Below are 24,577 nucleotides of genomic sequence, written 5' to 3'. Positions count from 1 at the left end.
AACACATTTGTCTTACGTCCCAGTGCAAGCGCCGGGTTCTCAGTTTTAGAAGGCAGCGATCGCTCGTTCTGCATGTATGAGGTGTTAGCAGGATTTTATCGACAAACTGATTACATGGAGAAACTCAAACAAGAAACAAATTCATCAAAATCACTTTTGGGTAATCTGATCAGACGTTCTGATGTCTAAACTGACATTTGTGTGTGTTTGTATGTGTGTGTACTTGTTTATGCTACATTGTGGGGACCAAATGTCCCCACAAGGATAGTAAAACCTGAAATATTTGGCATTTTGGTCCCCACCAGGGAAAAAAAAGAAGATTTAAAATAGTAAATGATGTTTATCTGAAAGTGTAACAATGCAAACAGGTTTTCTGTAAGGGGTAGGTTTAGGGGATAGAAAATATAATTTGGTCAGTATAAAAGTAATAGAAGCCTATGGAAAGTCCCGACAATTCACAGAAACAAACGTGTGTGTGTAAACAAGAACACACACACACACACACACACACATATACTGTATATAATGAGCAAACTATTTCTAATTTGAGTTCTTTTTTTCTCCCGCAGTACGTCCTTCAGTCAATGTGTATACTGAGTTTCCTGAACAACAAGGAAAAGTAAATGTTCTTTACTGCTATGCCACTGGGTTTTACCCTGGTGACATTCAAATAAACTTTTATTTAAATGGCCAAAAGTCCACTGTGAAAGCAGAGACCTCTGACTTAATGTATGGGGAGGACTGGACCTTCAGAGTGTACAAGTATATGAATATCACCCCACGGTATGGGGACGAATACACATGTGAAGTGAGACACAGTAGTTTGGCTGAACCTAAAATGACAGAGTGGAGTAAGTTTGTTCACTTTATTGGAAATGTGAAATATAAAGTTTGTTCAAATAGTAATATATTGATAAAATCATTAATAAAACTGTTTTTAAACTTTTCTGAAGGGCCTGAATTTTCAGCATCCACATCCCATCTCTACTGGGTTTATGCATCTCTTGGCATCCTGTTGGGAATCATGGTATCTGTCCTGATTTTAAGAAGAAAACGGCGTACTAAATTATAATGGGGAAAAACTGAACTGCATATGTTCATCTGGCTTAGATGAGCTCCGTATAGAACTCATTTATTTAGGGAGAATCTATTACAATCTATAATTCAATCTTTATTCTGTAAATCCATGTTTGCCATTTGTATGCCTGGTTTCACAGACAAGGCTTTAAAAAGCCTAGTCCCAGACAAAAAATGCATGTTTGAGCTGTCTTAAGTGAAAGCAACATGCACTGACATATCTTAAAATATGTCAGTGCCACTGATTTGTATCAAAATGTACACTAGTATTGTTTTTTTATAAGGCACATTTAAAACAAACAAACAAACCCTACTTAAATGCCCTAATTTAACTAAGGACTAATACTGGCTTAATCTAAGCCCTGTCTGTGAAACCAGGCCTTAGTGTTTTTTAGTCACTTTAAAATAGTCTGTATTTACTGTTAGGGGCATATGTAGGCATGGGGACAAGGGCACGGGTGCCTGCTCCAGAAAAATCAATCAATAAATAATTATTTACCTTAATAAGCATGGCACGTCAATGTCTCAGTGCACCCGGAGAAGTTCTCTCTCACTCAGACATATAGGCCTATGTGGAGGGGGTAAGGATAAAAGTAGCCTAATGTGTTTAGCCTATATAACTACACACATAACAAACCCATCATTTTAGGTAAGGACCAGATAGGGCCACTGTTTACTGTGCAAGACCCAGCCTAAACACCTGGTGGCAGCAAACCACAAAAATCTGACATTGTTTACCGTGGTTAAATACCTTTTAAAACACTTATTTAGAAGATTTAGAAGACAAATGTCTTCAGTTGCAAACCATATGTAGATATACATACATATGTAGATCTGCACAGTTGTGACATTTTGATGGACGAATCAATGGATGCTGCTCTCACGGAGGAATCCCCGCTTAGCGAATCGGTTCGACCGAATCATTTAAAAGAATCATTCCAAAAGAACAACTCGCGAATCAGTCATCACGAGTCCACAGGCGCTCAGCGGCGTCTTCATGAGGAGAACAGGAGCATCTTTACTAACTTCTGCAACAGTTTATCAAACATTTCCTCTCAGGCTTGTTTCTACGACTATTAGACTGCACTGCTTGGAACCGTAAACACACTTGAGGATTAAAAACAACCGACACAAGAAGAATATTCAGCGCTTTTACAGAGACTCAGATATGAGGATGAAGTTATTATACACAGTTTTTCTCCTGCTGAATTTCTTTGCATTGTACGACTGTAATGATGCAGCGCAGGTGAGTATACACATATATTTATAATTATATTAACATTCATATAACATAATTAATAACTACAATATTCATATGAATATAAAATTATAATGTAAATAATCAATTATATTAGTACATTAGCCTATATTTTGATTTTATATGTTGCAAAAATCTAAGTAGATAAATTAATTTGAAAAAAAAAAATATTGTATGATAGCTATTTTGTTTTGTTAGTTGTTCCAGAAGTACTGGATTATGGAATTACATAAAATAACAAGTATCATATATGCTCAAATTCCGCAAGATTGTTTGTCTTTACTGATATTTCTTCATTATTTTTGCTCAATGACTTTTAGTTAATAGGGAATTTGATGATTTTGGTGGATTTATGAAGTCAGTTCTTCTTAAGTTAACACAAGTGTCCTAGAGAGACCATATAGGTGTAGTTTTTTTTTTTTAACAAAATATCTATTCATTTATCTTTTTTTCAACCTAACAAATTTCCTTTTGAGTTTTGCTTGATTTTTTCTTCCACTTGCATCGATAAAAGTTTATGCAATGTAATTCAATGTCAACGAGACATTTCAAGTGTGACAAAAGTGTTTGGAGCCAGCGATGTAAGTTATATCATTAAATATGTCAGATGCATTTTTGTATTTTCTCCAGATTAGCACTGCCTTTATTTACCATGGCAAAGCGCATAGTGAAATTTAAGGCCAATGCATTTCCTCGCTCCTCTAACGAGACTGTATTCAACTGCCATGAATAACATACAGGAGACCAGCGTTTTGGACAGAGGTCGTAGAGACATCTGCCTAACAGCTTTCTGTAGAACTGCCATCAAGCAGCTGAAGAGAAAAAGCGAGTATTAGACTCTTACATGTGGTTCCTGGAGAGGACCTAGAGGTTGCCCACTGACCGAATGCATGGTCCAAATGCATCTGGGACAACATTGCTTCTGATAAATTGTTGCTGGAGTAATATTTGTGTTTCTAAGGGAACTCGGTTGTGTGCTGGCACGCCAATGAGCTGCTAAACACTGGCCTGAGCTTTCATGTCATGCCCCACAGGAGTCCCCTTGCCTTAATGCATGACGTCACCCACAACATCTGGCCTTGATCATTCATGTGTGCCATTTTACATTTTCATACAAAGCTAACATTTAGTGGGAATGTTCCTTACGATCGTTTTGGATGTCTAATATCTCCTCCATATGAGCTTGTGTTCGGGCGAATCTGTAATTTAGGGATAACTGCTTGCCATCAAATTGTAACCAGGTGCTCGGATGGTTGCGCTTTTTTTGCCTCAGGGTTGTATGGATAAGCACCGAGTGATGGGGATGCTGCGTCAGATGGAGAAGTTTCTTAAAGGACAGGAGATCCGGTTCACAGAGGGGCTTCGGATTATGAAGTCCAAGCTCACCAACCTTCAAAACTCACTGTCCAAGCTCCCACAAGCAGACCAGTCCTCGTGTAAGTGCCATAACACATGACATATTCATACATCTCGTTATATCAATGGACTGTGTGAATGTGAAGTTTCTTCTTTCCTAAATGTACATGTTTATTCTGACTTACTGAGTCCACATAGAGCAGGTGTGTGTGAGATGTCATTCAGGCATCTGGAGTTGCTGGCGTCATAGTCCTCGACTCGAGGGCACTGTAAAACATACATCAAAGAGGAATATGAAAGATGGAAATCTGCAGGCTGCTTCAGATTTGAGGCCAGCGCTGTTATTGTTTTATAATTAAGACTATCAAGCTTTCGGTAAAGCTGAAATGTAAAATATAAATATTAGATGAAACACTTAAACTTTAAGTAAATGAACTGAATAAAATAGTGTAGGATATACTTTGAAATCATTTTCACTCAGAAATTGCTAGTAAATTTTTACAAATAATTACAAAAAGGCTACAAGAAACACATTGAATTAAACATGAAATGTTCAAGTAGAAAGACTAAAATAGTCTGGTAGTCCAATAAGCTGTTTTATTTACATTTTCTAAAAAATCTTTTTTTACCATTTAACTGATATAATTGAAGTAATAAAATTACTAAAACTGACATAAAATAAAATAAAATAAAGTTAAATAGAAATATTTTAAATATCCCCCCAAAAAGACAAAAGCGCATAACAAAATTACTAAAACATAAACTAAAATTAAAATGCTAATTTACAATATTTAATAAACACTAGTCTATAAATAATACAAAAAAATTGTAAAAAATAAAATAATCAAACAAATTAATAAATAAATATGCAAGCTGCCCTTAATCGGAAGATGAAAATTCTTAAGGTGCAGTCACATTTAGCGTTGCTCTGCAACATTTTGCTATTGACAATGGACAGTGGGACTTTTTGCATGGAAAATGTACCTCAAAATGCTAATGTAAATGTGTACTTCAGTATTATTCATCATTCAACTGAAAAACATAAAAAATATATTCATGCATTTCCGGTGGACATAAAAACTCTAGCGCCACCAAACAAAATTGAGAAAATATTGATTGTTCTCAAACAGGTTTCCTGCCGTTGGTTGAGTCAGTGTTGCTGCATCAAGATGCAAACAGAGCATTGTTATGATAGTGTTTTTGCATATTAAGCTAAGGTAGGAGAAAATATTTGACCTCAGAAATAATAATAAAAAAGCTACCCTTCATTTAAATATGATGTCTGACTAAAGTCTTTTTTTGTAATCAGGAAAATGAATTCTAAATTAAACTGAAGGGTCTTGAATCATACACTTTCTCATGTATTTGCGCTCTGCAAAATGGGTGTGTTGAATGAAAGAGCTTGTGTCTGTTGGCGACAAAAGTATCCAGTCAATAAAAAATTTGTTTTTGGAAAGTAATTCTTGCATAGTTGATTTATTAATCCTAATAAACGAGCCTCAGAATTCCAACAAATCAAAGATCTCTTTTGAATTCTATTTGTATTTTATAAGCATGAAATGACTTCCTTCCTTTAAAATGAGTGGTCTGGCTGCTTATTCAGGTTTGGAAAGGAGTCCAAGCTCTCGATTACGCTCAGCACTCTACGGATTATGTGAACGGTTCGGATGTGTAGCTGTGTCATTTGGCCCAAGCTACTGCACAGTTCATGAACCAGGGTTGGCGGCAGGAATGATCAAGAGTTACTTTGGCATTTGTAGCAGCCAGTGCTTGACAGGATCAAATTAAGTAGATTCTTTGACAAACTCATCAGATTGTGAAATCTGAAGTGAAAAAAAAAATATTATATTATAAATTATAATTATATATATATATATATATATATATATAAAATAAAATAAATAGATAAATATATATATATATATTTATATATATATATATATATATATATATATATATATATATATATATACACACACACCACTTAAAAATATATATACTTTTTAAATTAATAATCCAACATGCATTAGTTGGTTGCATATTACAAAAGATAGATATTTTGGAAATATTTAAGATTTAAAAAACAGTATTATTTTAGTTTCTTTCAGATACTATTATAGTTTTTATTTATATTTAAAATATATATATTTTACATTTTTTACTTTACCTTTAAATTTTTACATTTTAGTAACTTTGTTGTGTGTTTTTGTTAGGTCTATAGTTTTCATTAATTTAATTTCAATTTCAGTTATTCTAGTGCAAAAAGGTCAACTAACTGAACTAAATGAAAATGAGAAATATTGCCTTTTTTATTTTTTTATTTTATCTTCAGAAAAGGTTTATTTTAATTAATTAAATGATTTATTTATTTATTTAGGTTTTAGCTATAAAAATGCTGGCTTTAACTCGAAAACCTTGAAAAATAAGAGGTTTTGATTATTTGAAGACATTTCAGCATTTTAATGTACAAAACTTTTTCTCTTTTTTGGTGCATGGATTGGCACAGTTTAACGGAATGTATATTAGTAAAGAATATAGAATCAATTTCCATTTCATGTTTACCTTAATAAGCCATAAACAAAGTACAAGCACCAGGCCTTGTTTTTCTGTGCGGTCCATGTGGTATTATTCGCCTATTCTTAAGCTGTCTGTATAAAATGAGGCATTTCCCATCTTTTCCCATGACAGTTCCCACATTCAGTAACACATGCCTGCCTTCAAGCAAAATATCCAGCATTTCAGCATGCGTGACTTCCATTCCTCATGTAACCCTGTTCTACTCTGACATTCCCCTCTCTTTATGTCTGTTTGTCTTTTCATGTCATCTTTAGCCCAATCCTCATGTCCACCTCTGGTGGCTCCGGCCCACGGGAGGAAGTTTGGCTCAAAGTACCTGGTGGGTCATGAGGTCCATTTCACGTGTTCTCAGGGTCATCGCATGATAGGATCAGGAACACGCGTGTGCCTGGAGAACGGTACCTGGAGCGGAGTCAGCGTAGTCTGTAAAGGTGGGTCAAAAGCTTCAAATGAATGTGTATCACACACTGTTAATCATGGAATCTCAACACGAGTGAACATCACTGCATACTCTTCATATATATATATAGAGAGAGATATACACACACAAACACCAAGAGACTGTCTTGACTTCATTTGAATTAATTCAACAAATTAATTCAAAACCGTTGATTTAAACAGGATAGAAACCAACAACTGTCTCGATGAGTGAATCATTGAATCATTCAAGAACGCTCATTGTTGAAACAAGTGGCTGCCTTTATGAGAGTGTCAGCCTATTTGCAAAATGCTGATTCGTTCAGGAACGAATCAAGCATCTGATTCATTCCGGAAAGAGTCACTCAATCAATCATGCAATCAATTCATTCAAAAACACCTTTATCCAGCAAGTAAACAAGTGGGTGCCTTTTATGAGTGATTCATTGATTCAACTGATTCACTCAAAAACGTTAATTTGTTCAGCAATGGAAAGTGAATTATTGAAATGCGTTTCTAATCTTTCATAATTAGGCTATCCATCAAAAAGTGCCCCCAGTTATTATACTCTTTTTTTCAATGTTTGTATTTATGTATATAATGGTCTTTTCCTGCAATACTGTATGTTGCTCATTCTCAAGCTTCATTTGTGGTGTAAAGAGCTGATTCATCGCAGACACTCAAATGAAAGAATAAAGATTTGCTTGCAATGAATTTGGGGTAAATTTCATGCGATCCAGCACTATTTTTGTTTTCTGTCTTAAAGGATCCCGTTATGGTGTGTGAAACCCATCTGAACGATTCAGTGCGTGAGTGAACTGTCCAAATGAATCAATCTGAATTGCAAACTATTTCAGTCCTTTTGGGAACCCATTTGAACGATTAGATTAATAGTGATTCATTCGCAAAACAGCTGATAGAACCACACAACATGATTGCCAAAATATTATAGTTCATAAAATAATAAATAAAATGTGGCATGTTGTTGTATTCCAGGCTTTCTCGCAATTCAAATTTTTATAGCACTTTTATAATTCTGTCCAGAAATCTTGACCTGAAAAGGTTGAAGACTCCTGCAACAGAGAATTGTTTTAAATGGTAATGTTGAAGTGGATTAGAAACTCAAAAAAACAGATAAAGCATCATGTATCATCATCATACATAGCTTTTCCTCACCATGTAACTATATCTGTGTTATTGAGCAGAATTCCTGGACTAAGACACCGAGACTACCATTTTATTGTTGTATTGCGAGCTGGGTAATCTGAAATCCCATTCAGGGTGACAGTACTGAGATAAAGCCTGAATACCAGTGCTTGTGAAAGAAAGTGACTGAACACCACAGCTAGCAAAACCAGCACTACACACAGTTACACACAAGGCAGAAAGATAAGGAGCGCTGAAGAAAGAGAGGCATTCTTCACTCTTGAGCTGCACTGAATGAAGCTCTCGTTAAAGAAGCATCAAATGTCCCGAAACGCAGCGAAACACCTGTACTTGCATTCCTGTCCACGGTGCGTCTCAATGGCCTTCATGCTTCAGGTTCAACTGGCTACTGTAAAAAGAGCCAGCTTCATAGCTCAAGTTTCAACTCGCACCACAAATACACTGCTGCTCAAAAGATCGGACACTCGACTGAACTCATGTTTCTCATGATCTTGAAAAAAAAAAAGCTTCTGCTCAGGGTTTTAAAACTAAAATGAAAACCGCTATGTTACTGGAACATTTTCGTTACTTGAAAATTACTGAAAAACAAAACAAAACAACAAAAACTCAAAAGATGATGTGTGAAGCAGTGTTGTTTTATTATAGTATTTATTTGTTTCAGTAATTTTTTATGTGCCATTATAATTTTTTATTTATTGTATATATTTCTGTTTAGCTTTATTTTTTTTACAGTAGTTTTTGTCTTTTTAATACTTCATCTTACACTTATTTTACTTCGGTTTGTTGTCAATGCAACATTATATTCACTAATAATATTTATATTTGATCTCTGATATATTTTAATTAACAAAAATGATGTTTTAATAGTGTTAGTTAGTTAGAAATAACACGAATGTGAAGATAATTTAGGTGAAGAAATAAGTACTAAAATAAATAAACCCAAATAAAATTGAATAAAAATGACAAAAAAAAAATTACTAACTTCAAAAACTTCAAAATAAAAATGAATGCTTAATTTTGTAGAAAAACAAAGGGATCGCTTTATAATAAGGTTTGTTAACATTAGGTAACTGCATTAGTTAACACGAACTAATAATGAACTGTTTTAACTAACATTAACAAAGATTAATAAATACTGTAACAAATGTATTGCACATTATTAATGTTAGTTAGTGCATTAACAAATCTTAACTAATGGGATCTTATTGTAAAATGTTATCACATTTAAAAAGAAACCGGCTGAAACCAGCGTTATGTATGAGTATGAGAACCCATTTCTACCTATAGTAAATAATAATAATAATAATTATTATTATTATTATTAATCAATAAAAAAGGTTGTGACTATTTTTTTTTTCTCAATGCATATTTCAAAATTAAAATTTTTTTATTACAATATGTTTTTCATCTAATCTGTTTTAGTTTCCACTCTGAAGCAGAAACAGAAATCCATAAAATCTTCAACAGTGTTCAAAAGCATCCCAGGATGCACCTCATGAGCAGAGCTGTAATCTAAACAGAAGCGGCTCAAACATAATTTTCATTTCTCACATGTTTTGCTCACTACATCATACCATCTGTGGTATTTCATAGCTTTGATACTTTATTATTATTCTAAAATGAGAAAATCTTAATAAAGAATAAATAGACATGTCCAAACTTTAGACTGGAAGTGTACCTCAGTCTGTGTTTTGTATGAAGTCTCAGAGGTCAGAGGTTAAGCTCACGCACATATCTCATTAAACCGGCCCATGGTCCGATAGCACGCAACTATGCTAAGCATGCTATTGATGACTTCCTTTAATATCGCTGCTGGCAGCATTCGGGACATTCCAAGTGGTACAGTGGGACGGGGCGAGCGTGTGTTTGAAAGGGGCGTGTGTTTGAGAGAGTTTAGGTTTAAAGCCTGCACAGACGTTGTAATGTCTATGTTTCTGCAGGCGGGGGAAGTCAGTCTATTTTGAGAGTTTTGAGGTACGAAAGCACCTTTCAGAGTTGGTGAAAAAACATAACTATGTTCAGGCAGTTTTGAAATATTTTTGGGACTGAAGTGAACCTTTTACATCTGCAAATTCTCGCACTTAAGCCTCCTGGGAAAGAAAATAAACAGGAGAAGGATCGTGAGCGCTGTTGTCGAAGAAACATTCCTTTGGCCGGAAAGTCAAAACGTTTGATTCCAAACCTTCTTTTTCTCATTCACTCTCAGTGTCTCTCTACTTAAATTTCCTTATGTCTGATGTCCAACTGGAGCACGTTCTCCACATCTCGAGGAACTGCTGTGGATTTTCCCTTGTAGAAAAGGTTCCAGGTGCAATACAAGTTCAACTTACTTGCCGCTAAACCCTCTGACTTTCACATGATACACATAAGGACACAAAATAAAGACTTTGTTACAGAAATAATGACAATTACAAACACAAAAGGAAAAAGTCCAGATGCATAATGGTAATGAGAATTTGTGTCTAAATGCAAAACATCTTAATGGTACTAAAACAAGCCGCATTTTCTTTATGCCAAATATAATTTATTTAATTTTAACTTATTTAACTTTATATTTTAGGGTCATATTTCATCCCAAAATCAAAAGGGGAAAAAAAAACCGAACAAACAACAATAATAAAAAAAAGAAGAATAATATTGCATTTTGGCTATAGCATTTTTACATTTTCATAATTAAGCACATCACCCCCATTTTAATTACTGTAATGTGAAATATATACCTATATATTAATTATATTTATATTTATTTTAAATTTCTTTATCCATAACAGGAATTATCTTCACTTATTTCTTAACGCGATTCTCTTCAATTATCTTCACATTAATGTTATTGCTAACTAACACTTTTAAAAACTTGTTTTTGTTAATTAAAATGTAGTAGTATAAAAATAGCAAATATTACTATGTTGACTTGGTGACAAACTTAAAAATTTTTATAAAATTTTTAAAAATTTAAGTTTGTAGTATTAAAATTATTTAAACCAAAACTGAAATAAAAATAAAGCTATAAATGGAAATATAAAAAGTAATAAAAAAAAAAAAATGCACATAAAAAAAATACTGAAACTAAAATTAAAAAAATGAATAAGTACTATAATAGTCTATAAATAATAGGCCTACTAAAATAACATTGTTACACATATCAGCTTTTGAGTCCTGAAAGTGCAAGTCTGTATCTGTATATGTATCCTTATCATAATGCATTGATCTGAAAAATGTATTACACTTGATTTAACTTGGTATATAGTGTTTGACAGTATTCCACAATGATGTACATTGTCTGAACAATCTTTGCATATTTTTGAAAACATTTACAAATCATCCAAACCAGATACCTGACCACAGCATTACACCCTACTTACATCACTACTCTTTTATTACAGAAATAACCACAAATCAAATCAAAGGAAAGTGGTTTCAGGGATCTCTGCCTTAACATGTGTAGCTAACAGCGCTCTATCTGCTCATCTCTGGTGAACATGTGTTAACGCTTCTTCTGTCCACGGGCCTCACAAGCATGCTCTCACTGTCCATTACAGATATTTACAGCAACGGCAGTAAATTCTCATCCAGAGCAGATGGAGGTTTGCTGCCCGCAGCTGCTGCAGACAGATGTTGGGTGGCACAGTAGCTGTTATAAACCTAACCGAACTCACAAACGTTTACGATTAGGGACGCAAAGCTGCTCGCGAGATACTGTGAATGTGACAGCGGCCGTTTGAGAGAAGCCGCTCAACATTCCCTTCCTCCGTTTCACCGCTCCATTGTTAACATTCCAGCAGATCTGTTTCATTTTACTGTGCCATTCTGTACAGGAAATAGGGAAGAATGTGGGCTCGTTTAATTCCTTCAACAATTCAGGTGCTTTCCATGGACACATAATCCTCAGCTCTGTACAGACACGGAGATAAGAATCTGGGACATTTCAACTATTTCTTTCATTCGGCCTTAATTAGGATTGCGAATCCATGATAAAGACGGTATTCCAGATAATACAATAAGTGGCTTTACAAAACACAACCTTTCAGGGTGAATCTCATGAAACCAGACATGTTTGGGTCATTTTCACCCCAAAATCAAAACAATAATAAGATTTTTTTTTTTTTTTTTTGCTTTGTGACATTATTTTCATGACAGCCCCCCAAAAATGTAAAATTAAAAATAAAATAAAATTGATTATACATCATGGTTAAAAAAAAAAAAAAAGGATTTTACTGGCTTTAGTTTATGTTAAATTAAATCATTGATTTAAGTTGGATTTAAAAGAAAAATCATTGTGTTACTTTTTTACTGTTCCATAATTATTTTTTATTTCATAAAAATTGCTATATAAAGAATAATAAAAATTGCAAAAAATAAATAAATAAATAAAACAGAAAAGGCTTTACAAACATCTCATGAAAACAAACATTCTTGGGTCATATTTCACCTCAAAATGAAAAAAAAAGCACTGTGACATTATTTTCATGACAGCATATATATACAAAGTATATAAATAATATATATATATATATATATATATATATATATATATATATATATAAATTATATATGCATTTTTCATTTATAGATTGTTAATAATTATTGTATTGCCTTTGATTGTTTGCATTGTGACATTATTTTCATGACAACACATTTCCCCCGTTCTCATTACTGTAAAAATTATATCAAATATAATAGAAATTGTATACTTGCAAATGTATGCATTGTATTGCCTTTGATTTATGTTGCATTAAATCATTGATTTAAGTTTGTTGATATTATCGTATTAAATTTTTTTACTTTAATTTTAATTCCATAAAATATTACTATAAAATAATTATAAAGAATAATGAAAATTGCACACAAAAAAAAATAAAAATAAAAATAAATAATCACCTACACACAAAAGGCCCGGGTTCATTATGGTAATAGAAATGTCATATGATCCATTTTCTGTATGCCAAATATGTTTTAATTTCTAATTTTAAGATTAGTAGCATTAGGCCAGCATTTATTTGGGATGATTTGGCATCAAAGCTGTTTTTTTGTGAACTGTAACATCGTTGATCTCAGCTCCTCAGAGAACAAACACTGGTCCGCACTATAAGGCTCTTGTCTTTCACACAGATGTGAGTGTGTGCGCCAGTAACCCGTGTCAGAACGGCGGCACCTGTGTGGAGGCGCTGAACCAGTACAAGTGCACCTGTCCACACAACTGGAGCGGCAGTCAATGTCAATACCAGACGCAGACAGGTCTGTGTTCCTTTAATCTGTTCTACATGTGTCAATGGCAGACAGGTCATATATCAACAAGGGGTGGGTGATATCACAAAAATATCATAACACGATTTTTTCAGGAAGGATCATAACCCACGATCTTATCATGATTCTTTTTCATGTTCGTTTTTTTAAAGGGATAATTCACCCAAAAATAACTGGCATCATTTATTCACTCTCAAGCTGTAACAAATCTGTATGAGTTTCTTTCTTCTGTGGACTTCTTCAGGCCAACAATACAAAATCATCAGATCACCCACCCCTAATATCAACCACACATCCATGCCTAAAAATGAAAAACCCACTAATCATTAGTGGCGAATTTGCATGTGCAACACTTACATTTTCAACAGAAAATGCAAAAAAAAAGAGCTGCTAGTCGTGAAGCATGACACACTTCACCTTTAACCTGTGTTCCGGTCTATAAATGAAAGCATGCATGTGAATGTTTGTCATTCATATGCGGGACTGTGTATTTGTGGGAGGTTAAGCCTCCTCTTTTCCATTTCCTCTCTCTGTCTCTGTCAGCGCCTCCGGAGTGGAGCGTCATGAATGACCCGGCCTTCAGCCGTAAGCCTCGCTGTGCCAAAGTGGACCGAGCTCAGCACTGCAGCTGTGACGCTGGCTTCCACATGAGCGGCACCTCAGACAACAGCATCTGTCAGGGTGGGTCCATCAAACAACCACATATGTGACCCTGGACCACAAAACCAGTCTTAAGTCGCTGGGGTATATTTGTAGCAATAGCCAAAAATACATTATATGGGTCAAAATTGTAGATTTTTCTTTTATGCCAAAAATCATTAGGATATTAAGTAAAGATCATGTTCCATGAAGATATTTTGTAAATTTCTTACCATAAATGTATCAAAACTTAATTTTTGATTAGTAATATGCATTGCTAAGAACTTAATTTGGACAACTTTAAAGGCGTTTATCTCAATATTTAGATTTTTTTGCACCCTCAGATTCCAGATTTTCAAATAGTTGTATCTCGGCCAAATATTGTATTGATCCTAACAAACCATACATCAATGGAAAGCTTATTCATTCTGCTTTCAGATGATGTATACATCTCAATTTCGAAAAATTGACACTTAAGACTGGTTTTGTCGTCCAGGGTCACATATAAGGATTCTGGCAGAGATCTCGGGATGCATTAAAGCAATGACCGCTGGAGGCTGTCCATTACTAGTAAATGCTAAATGTATTGTTAAAGGGTTAGTTCACCCAAAAATGAAAATTAGCCTGTGTTTTACTCACCCTCGAGGCATCCTAGGTGTATATGACTTTCTGCTTTCAGACAAATCATATCGGAGTTATATTAAAAATTGTCCAAGCCAAGCTTTGTCATTGCAGTCAGCGGGTTTCTGTTCAACTGTCCACAAGTCGTCAAATAAAGTGTGCGCATCCATAATAAAACATGCCTCACACGGCTCCGGGGGGTGAATAAAGGCCTCCTGTAGCGCATCCATGCGTTTTCATAAGAAACACATCCATATTTCAACTTCCGCAATCTGTCATAAGCGGAAGCCTTCCGGCGGATGACACTTAATAAGGGCCACTTGCACACGTCAGATCAGGTTAAAATGACTCTTTAAGTCAGAGATTTTCAAACTTTTTTATCAGCCAAACCCCTTTGACCTATAATATTTTAAACAGTGAATATTATAAACAGTTAATATTTCAATAATTTAGCAACACATTTGCATGTTCACAGTTCTTGATTAATGGTCATGTGACATGTAGGTACACAAATAAAATATTCCATATTTAGTAAGTCTTTTATTTTGATTGTTTTCTTTAATTATTAGCTTCTTCATCAAAAGTTTGGCTTTTTACAGGGCTAAAGGCACAATTATAAGGCACATTTTACAATTTTCAGCTTTGTTCAAGCACTGTAAAAAGTGATAAGTTGACAACTTAAAAAAAATTGAGAAAACACTTTGCCTTAAAATTTTTAAGTAACTGATAATTAAAAAAAAATAAGTTAATTGAATTTTTTTAAATATTATGTACTTAATAATTTTAAGGCAACGGGTTTCCTCAATTTTTTAATTAAAAAAATTAAATGAGGTAATTAAAAGATTTTTTTTAAAAGGCACAATAATTGATAAGGCACATGATAATAAATAACTGACTTTTCCATTTGTTGACATGACATGGTTTGATTCAGATGGTGTTAACATCACCATATCTACAATCGAACCAGCATATTTAAAATTATGATATTAATCATACCATATAATGGAAAATCATATTTATTGTTACTACTATAAAGCCACATTTAATTATTATGGATCTCTTTCAAACCTTTCAGAATCTTTACTTTTTAAATATTTTTTTCTGTATTTTATTATAAGTATTAACTTAGATGTTATGCTAAACATTACTTCAGGATTTTTTTAAACAAAACAAACCACGTTTAGCATTTTTTTCCCCACAGAATGTGTTGTGCATTTCCTGCATTTATACACTATATGAGTAGTTAAAAGAACATTTTCCTTAAGGTGTGCTTTTAGCCCTGTTGCAGCCTATGTTTTATTTTCTTGTCTGATTTCCTTTTTGTCACTGTCTCTTGTCAAATCCGCACATGTAATCACATGTTGTGCCCAGATGTGAATGAATGTGAGGTGTATAAGGCTGACCGTGGAGGGCCTCTGTGTGGCCACGCCTGTGTAAACGTCCCGGGATCGTACCACTGCTCCTGTCCCACCGGATACAAGCTGCTCGCTGATGGAAGAAGCTGTGAGGGTGAGTGAGAAACGCTCACACAATCTTAAAAATAAGGGTTGAGAATAGTAGTGTTTTACAGCCTGATGTCACAGGACAGTAAGAAAAAGTTCAACTAAAAATAAACCTTTTTTTTACTCACCCTCATGCCGTTCCAAACCCGTATGACGTCTTTGCTGAAAGGCTGTCTATTTTTAGTGGTTTCAATGTGAATCTGAAAAAGCGACAGGCAGGACATACTCTGTGAAAGTCATTTGGACACCTTACAAAGACCTGCAGGGGTAAATGAAGTGGGTAGATGAAGACAAACAGTGAGGATGTGGAAGAGAAGCGGTCGAGTCTGGTTTTGGCTGGCGAGTCCTAGAAACATTTGGAGAACAAAAGTGAGAGAGATTTTTTGGCTGATCATCCAGCAGTGTTGATATGAATCACTCGTGCAAATAAAATAAAATAAAAAACTGACGTATTTACGTAATGAAAGATGTATGGTTTGTTATGATAGGACAATATTTGGCCGAGATACAACTATTTTTCAACTATGAAAATCTGGAATCTGAGGGTGTGTATAAATCACAATATTGAGAAAATCACCTTTAAAGTTGTCCAAATGAAGTTATAAGTTAGCTTTCCATTAATGTATGGTTTGTTAGGATCAATACAATATTTGGCCGAGATACAACTATTTGACAATCTGGAATCTGAGGGTGCAAAAAAATCTAAATATTGAGAAAAACACCTTTAAAGTTGTCCAAATGAAGTTCTTAGCAATGCATATTACTAATCAAAAATTAAGTTTTGATACATTTACGGTAAGAAATTTACAAAATATCTTCATGGAACATGATCTTTACTTAATATCCTAATGATTTTTGGCATAAAAGAAAAATGGATAATTTTGACCCATACAATGTATTTTTGGCTATTGCTACAAATATACCCCAGCGACTTAAGACTGCTTTTGTGCTCCAGGGTCACATATATGCAGAAATTAAGGTATGAAGGCAATATGCAAATACTTATAATTTATGCATGTAACTTGCATGTAATGCTATGGAGTGTTGGATGTGCAATGACATGGGTCCATACAGAAAATGTAAACATGAGATTTTAAATAACAATAATTCCAGAAATATATTTGAAGGACACATAGACTTTAGATGGTCAAGTGAATGAAAAAGTATTTCAATACAGGTAACGCTGTTACAATGATGATCTAACACATGAATCCAGCCATGAACATGTCTACCGTCACAGAACTGTATGCAAATTTAAAGTCCAAACAAACATTTAGCCAGCATTCCCAACTCTCTATTTTCCTCTATTCTTCTTCTCTTTCACTCTATTATTCCTCCCCTCACTGACTCTAATGTCTCCCTCTCCTCCGGGCACTCCAGATGTGGATGAATGTCTTACACAACAGCACAACTGCAGCCGTGGCACCACCTGTATCAACACCGGAGGAGGTTTCCAGTGCGTTAACCCCGAGTGTCCGCGCTCGCTCGGCAACGTCAGCTACGTTAAGACATCACCTTTGTGAGTGAGCATACAGCACACCTGACTGCATACAACTCCAGTGGAACCTGCTTTACAAACGAGTAAATGCCACACAGGAGACTTAACCACTCATTCCAATAGAGCAGGTTACTAAACTAGCAACACTACTCTAACAATACAATGCATGCACAAATATTGGCTAAAATAGTCACATTTTAATGAGATAAAACCTATTTAATACATATTTCTGAGTGATAAAAGATAATCATAGAGAAAAGTGGAGTGTGACTTGACTGGATCATGAAAAATGAATGGAAATCTGAAAAAAAGTCATAGACTTTTCATAGACAGAATTTTCATTTTGTTTTTAAAAGCATTGTTAAAACTTCTTTGCAGGTGATGATTTGGACTAGGAAACGTGAGAAAAGCATGTTTTTGAGCTTGTGTTTCTATAGCAAACACAAATGTCTGTCTCCTGGAGTCCTTCACAGCACTGGGGGCCATGAATGCCTCCATTAAATCACTTGCCACTTGCTTGCGGTGTAACTTAAGTGGGTTGCAACCATTTGTTTTTCTTGCATGACACTTTTATGCTGGTTTATTATGTAAGCTGTTTTTAAGCTGTGAATGGGCCCTTTGTGTCCTGCTAAATGCAAGAAGCTGTGATCTGTAAGTCACTAAACCTTTCAAGCACACATTCTGCTTGGTAAAAGCATCAGAAATACATAAAATCATAACTGTGGCATGGTTTATGTTAGGATGCTATTCATATTGAATAAATGGGTATACACTTTATTTTAAGGTGTCCTTGTTACACATATTACATGCACTTACTATTATAATAACAGTTAATTATGCATAATTACATGCAAGTAACCCTAAGCCAATCCCTAATCCTAACCCTAACCATATAGTAAGTACATGTAGTTAATTAATATTACTCAGTACTTAAATGTATTGCACTGTAACAAGGACAACTTAAAATAAAGTGTAACCGAATGTATGAATACTGAAAATAAACTGTAAGAAGACTGATTACTGTTAAACGTCTGCAGGTACTGGAAGTATTTGTTCAAGGTTTAGCTGGTTAGCATGGTCCAGTTAGTCTCTGCTGGTAGGTGCTGGTAACTATACACTACCTGGAAGCAAAACGATTTTTTTTCCATTGACAGTCATTTAAATACAGAAGCCTATTTCCGCCACATAAGGGAAAAATAAAAACATTCTTTACCAAATCCTTTGCACAATTATTATTGTGAGATTAAAAAATTGTAATTATGAGAGAAAAAGTCCAACAAAATTATGCAATTATTAGAAACAAGTCGTAAATACTAAGTCATAATAATGAGATGAAAAGACAGAATTATGACATACTAAGTCATAATTATGAGATAAATGTTGGAATTATGACATACTAAGTCAATTAGAAGTCAAAATTATGACGTACAAATTGACATACTAAATCATGATTATGAAATGAAAACAGAATTGACATACTAAGTCATAGTTATGAGATAAACATCAGAATTATGACATACCAAGTCATAATAATAAGTCAAAATTATGGCATACTAAATCTCATAATTTTGACTTCAATTTCATCTCAATTTATGACTTTTTGGGATTGTTTAATTTGGATTTACAAAATCAGAATTATGAGATGAGTCAGAATTATGACATGCTCAGTCAGAATTATGAGATAAAATTTAGAATGATGATATTATGAGATTAGTCATAATTATGACAAGTCAAAATTATGACAAAAAGTCATAATTATGACATACTAAGTCATTATGAGATCAAATTTATGTAATCAAGTCAAAATTGTCAAAGAATTAAAAAGTCAAAATTATGTAATCTGATCATTTATAATAATCATTTTTGACTTCAGTTATGTCTCAATTATGACTTAGTATTTTATCATTTTGACTTTTATATCTCATTATTATGACGTAGTATATCATAATCGTGACTTTATATCATAATTATGATGTAGTATGCCAATTAATTTTTTTTATCTCATAATCATAACATAAAATGACAAAGCATGATTTTTTTCTTATGTGGTGGAAATAAGTTTGCGTATTTAAAAATAGCATGCATTCTGAAGGAGTCTTTTGCAAGCAACATATAAATTACCAATACTATATTTCATTTAATACTGGATAATCGCTAAGTAAAGTTCTTGGGAGTGTGTATGTGTGCTTGCTTATTAAAGTAGATTTTGGAACAGATCTGTAGTGTTTCAAACACAATTAATGATTTAAAGTGTTTCTTTTTTTGCCCTCTACCACAGCCAGTGTGAAAGGAATCCCTGTCCCATGGAGAGCCGTTCCTGTCCGTTTGCTGCAAAGACCATTTCTTACCACTACCTGTCTCTGCCGTCCAACCTGCGCACCCCGGCCACGCTGTTCCGCATGGCCACCGCGACGGCTCCGGGTCGGCCGGGTCCAGACAGCCTTCGCTTTGGCATCGCAGGCGGAGGTGAAGCCCGCAGCATGTTCGTGATGCAGCGCTCTGACCGTCAGACCGGAGAGCTGATCCTGGTCCAGCCGCTGCGAGGCCCGCTGGAGCTCAGCGTGGAGGTGGAGATGTCCGAATACGCCGACCGCACCTTCCAAGCCAAACATCTGGCGCGGGTCCACCTTCTGATTTCACCCTACGAGTTCTGAAGAGGCTGGTCGCTGTCTAAATTGAGTGTTGATGTTTAGACATGAAGAGGAAAGAATGTTTTCCTTATTGCTAAAGCTGAATGATAGAGTTGTTCTCAGACGTGGCTCGATTTTGAAGCAGGAATAGCACAAAACTGTAAGATATGGAAAATGTGGAAGTAAAATAATGATTTTTAAGGCAATAACTCTTAAAAAAAAAAAAAACATTTGTGGTTAAAGGTGAAGTGTGTCATTTTTTCTGTGTTAAAATACTTTCTCTTTATGCTGTTCTGTGCAGGATATCTGTTTCTAAAATCAAATTTAAAACTTTTAAAGACATTTTTAAGAGTTGCAGAAATTAAATGAATGCTGAATGTCCAAACAGAACAAACCTTGGATTCTTTTACTAATTAAAGCTCTCACTTTTATTTAATTAAATCATATCTATTTAAACTTTAATAATCACATTATTCTATTTTATGTCTTCTTTTTCCATCCACAAATTTAAGACATTTTAAAATGATAATTAAGACTTTTGTTATATCATTTAAAGGGATAGTTCACCCAAAAATGAACATTCTGTCATTATTTACTCACCCTCAAGTAGTTCCAAACCTGTATGAATTTCTTTGTTCTGCCGAACACAAAGGAAGATATTTTGAAGAAAGTTTGTAACCAGGTTGTTTTGGGGCACCATTAACTTCCATTGAGTTCCATAGTAGGAAGAAAAATACTATGGAAGTCAATGGTGCCCCAGAACTGCTCTGTTTCCCACATTCTTCAGAATATCTTCCTTTGTGTTCAGCACAACAAAGACATTCATACAGGTTTGGAACTACTTGAGGGTGAGTAAATGATGACAGAATGTTCATTTTTGGGTGAACTATCCCTTTAAGATATTTAAGCTCTGTTCTTCTGTCTGGCAACTTCTAGCTCAACCAATGGCGTGAGTTTGGGGGCGGGACTACCTGTTTTTTACCTGTTACGTCACAAAAATTTCACACTTGACCTTTGACAAACCAAATGACAGTAATAGCCAAATGTGAAACATACAAGGTTGTTTCTTTTAAATGTGTTTAGCAATATAGGTTGATGCAAGTGGAAAATAGATAGTAAAGTGAAGTGTATAATGGACATGAAAGGAAAAACAAGTGGTAAAAAGGTGTGAATGCTGGGAATTAGCAACGACGACAGCTTTGAGCATCAATTAAACCTGATGAACAGAACAGTAAGTAAGTTGTTCTTTTTTATTTCCTTCTTCTGCTTCATTACATGGTTAATTTCAGCTTGTAAATATGCACTGCTGTCAATCAACGGGGTTCAAACAGACTGAAATGAACAACAGCACTTAGCATCTACTACATGAGAGAAGTGCCTATTTTTAATTACTGCTCATTTATGTTTGTTGGATGTTTTATAATAAGAACAATGAAGTCTGAACATTGCATATTTTGTAATTATGCATTTGAATATGATATATTGCTCTTTGCGTCTTTCGCTGATGTTATATCAGGTTTGGTATGTAATACTGAAATCAACGGCTGTTTCACACATTATTGCATTCAATTTCTGTCTTGCACACACATGTTGAATGTTTCTTAATTAAAGTCAGAAATTCACTTTTTTTCAATGTCTTTTGGTTTCTTTGATCTTACATAGAATGATCTAGATTTACGATCAATTAATTAAAATGAAAACAAAGTGATCTGACACTGGCATTATTTATCGCTTTGATCTTTGATGTTGTTTTGATGCAGGACGTTCCAAATGTTCATTTGAATTCATTCTTAAAGGGACAGTTCACTTATAATTTAAACCTATTAAAATACACAGTTGTCCCTTTAAGAATGAATTCAAATTAACATTTGGGACGTCCTGCATCAAAACAACATCAAAGATCAAAGAGATGAATAATGCTGTTCCGTGCAAAATGAGAGTGGGTAAATGTTGATAAAATGTTCATTTTTGGGTGAACTGTGCCTTTAAGTTAATTAGCATATACACTACCATTCAAAAGTTTAGGGTCAGTAACATTGTCTTAAAAAAATTAAACCTTAAAGTGATCAAAAGTGACAGAAAATACATTTATGCTATTACTAAATATTTCTATTTCAAATAAATGCTGGGGGGGGTTTCCATCAAAGAAACATTAAGAAAAATGTATGACGGTTTCCACAAAAATATGAAGCAGCACAACTGTTTTCAACATTGATAATAACACATTTTTCTTGAGCAGCAAATCAGAATAGTATGATTTTGGAAGGGATACTGAAGTAATGAATAAATTACATTTAAAATATAATCAAATAGAAAATAGTTATTTAAAATGGTAACAATATTTCACAAAATTACTAAATCATTATATCAAATAATTGCAGCGTTGGTGAGCAGAAAAGACACCAAACTCCCACTTCGGGGTGGAACGATCTCATTTTTTTTTGAAAAAGCAATAATCTTCAGAATTCACTGGTTAGTCATCAAAATCGATTGTGAAGTTAACATGTGACCAGTAATATGACCTTAAGAAGAATGCAAGGAACAATAACAATCAGGAAATTAAAGAGTATTTCTCAGTGTTTGTCAATTACATGTTTGCAAGAAAGAGAAATGGACAGTAATGTTGAGCACATGTGGCTGTCCAGCGCCTTTTTTCTCAGAAGATCAAAAGAACCACAAGCTTCCGAAGCACATGTTCACAGGACAGCCGGGTGCTGTTTTAAAATGACAATGCACTTCAACTGTAAAATCTTTGCATAATCACTGAGAAAGATCTCTACTTTCGGTCCAACAGCCCAGTTTGAAGCTTTCAAAAGGTTTTAAGTTCAATGAGATTTTCCAGAGAAAACTGACATAAGCCCAAGACATAAATTAACCTTCACTACAAGCAATAAGCATTGCCATTTTGAGGGAAGAAGTGATAAGCAAAGAAAGTTCAGGTCCAAACCTGAATGACTTTATTACTTCTGGGAAACACTGATGGTTTTCAGAAATGTTCACACTGCTCTTTTCCATACACTGAAAGCATATAGTTACTATATTTTAAGCGATCCATATATGTGCATTATTTTATATGTGCATCATACATATAGTCATTCTTCTGACTGAAGCCCTATGATACAGTGACTTTGTATGAAGAATTTGCTTGTGAACCCAGTAAACCTGGTGTTGAGGTGTTTCTTTCAGAGTTCGAGTCTGTGTGTTTTCATAAACTAGTCTTTTTTTTTTCTTTTTTTTTGTTTTGTTGAGTTTTTTTTTTTGGACTGGGCCGTAAAATAAGAGGGTAAAAAGTGTGTGTGTGTGGTGGGGGGGTGGGGGGGGGGGGGGGATGGGGGGAGAGATGTCATGCATCAGTAAAACCACATGTGTTTGCCATTGGAAAAGTAGATTGTTATCTTGACTATGTTTAGTTCTGGTCATGGTATGATTGTGTTTGTTTGTCATGTTCCTTGGTTTAAGACTCAAAGTTCACAGATTAGCTCAAAGACTCTTATGGACTTGTGGATGTTTTGTGGCCAGTGTTATTTTAGTATCATTGAGAATCTATTTTACAACCCGAATTCCGGAAATGTTGGGACGTTTTTTAATTTGAATAAAATGAAAACTAAAAGACTTTCAAATCACATGAGCCAATATTTTATTCACAATAGAACATAGAGAACATAACAAATGTTTAAACTGAGAAATTTTACACTTTTATCCACTAAATGAGCTCATTTCAAATTTTCAGCTGGGAGAACATCTAGCAACTAATTAAGTTAATTGACATCAGGTCTGTAACATGATTAGCTATAAAAGGGATGTCTTAGAGAGGCAGAGTCTCTCAGAGGTAAAGATGGGCAGAGGCTCTCCAATCTGTGAAAGAGTGTGTAAAAAGATTGTGGAATACTTTAAAAACAACGTTCCTCAACATCAAATTGCAAAGGCTTTGCAAATCTCATCATCTACATTGCATAACATCATCAAAAGATTCAGAGAAACTGGAGAAATCTCTGTACGTAAGGGACAAGGCCGAAGAACTTAACTTCAAATAATTAAAAAAAAACTTTTATTGATACTTTGAATATTTTAATTATTTATTTCAGTTAAAAGTTTTAGTAATTTTGTTGTGAGTTTTTATCATTTTTTAAATTAATTTGAGTTATTATATTTTTTATTATATTATTTAATATTATTATTAATTATTTTTTATTAAACTTTACTTTAGGCCCAAGTACCAGAGAGAATGATGAGGAATATCGGTAATACTCTGTAAATCCTTAGTGGTTTTATTTAATTTTTTTAATTATTATTATTTTTTTAGTTAATTTAGTAGGCTACATAAACCCCTGTTTTCACAGACAAGGCTCATGGCTAGTCCCAGACAATAATGCAAGTTTGAGCTGTCTCAACGGAAAATATCTTGCTCTGACATATCTCAAAATATGTCAGTGCCATTGTTCTGTCTCAAGATGCACACATGTAACATTTTTTTTCTAAGGTATTTTTATAAAAACTAAGCTAAACTAAGCCCCGTCTGTGAAACTGGGCCCAAGTTATATGAAAATAACAACAAAACTATGATGCTGAATTTACTTGTTTAAAACTTGTA

At 34.2% G+C, this 24,577-nt stretch overlaps 1 protein-coding gene across 2 annotated transcripts; it reads left to right on the top strand.

Annotated features, from left to right (window-relative positions):
* The first annotated feature begins 1,072 nt into the window (after window positions 1-1,072).
* On the top strand, window positions 1,073-20,549 carry LOC131552212 (fibulin-7). 2 transcript variants are annotated; one of them, XM_058795831.1, is made up of 8 exons: window positions 1,073-2,323; window positions 3,609-3,771; window positions 6,523-6,699; window positions 12,962-13,087; window positions 13,640-13,777; window positions 15,728-15,865; window positions 17,239-17,377; window positions 19,635-20,549. In XM_058795831.1, exons 1-8 carry the CDS (start codon window positions 2,246-2,248, stop codon window positions 20,008-20,010), a joined length of 1,335 nt encoding a protein of 444 aa, XP_058651814.1. In that variant the 5' UTR covers window positions 1,073-2,245; the 3' UTR covers window positions 20,011-20,549. The 2 variants fall into 2 exon arrangements, with proteins under 2 accessions (XP_058651814.1, XP_058651815.1); XM_058795832.1 differs by lacking the exon at window positions 12,962-13,087.
* The last annotated feature ends 4,028 nt before the right edge of the window (window positions 20,550-24,577 follow it).

The sequence above is a fragment of the Onychostoma macrolepis genome, chromosome 13, assembly GCF_012432095.1.
Source record: "Onychostoma macrolepis isolate SWU-2019 chromosome 13, ASM1243209v1, whole genome shotgun sequence".
In the NCBI taxonomy this organism is placed as follows: domain Eukaryota; kingdom Metazoa; phylum Chordata; class Actinopteri; order Cypriniformes; family Cyprinidae; genus Onychostoma; species Onychostoma macrolepis.
Note: the sequence above shows the minus strand (reverse complement) of the source record. Positions and strands in the feature narration are given on the sequence as shown.

What these genes read in the sequence shown, in the direction of transcription:
- LOC131552212 (XM_058795831.1), top strand. Translation starts at nt 2,246, where the DNA reads ATGAGGATGAAGTTATTATACACAGTTTTTCTCCTGCTGAATTTCTTT. An exon ending in AGTCAGCGTAGTCTGTAAAG is followed by an intron (nt 6,700 to 12,961) that starts GTGGGTCAAAAG and finishes TCTTTCACACAG; the next exon opens with ATGTGAGTGTGTGCGCCAGT. An exon ending in TACGTTAAGACATCACCTTT is followed by an intron (nt 17,378 to 19,634) that starts GTGAGTGAGCAT and finishes CCTCTACCACAG; the next exon opens with CCAGTGTGAAAGGAATCCCT.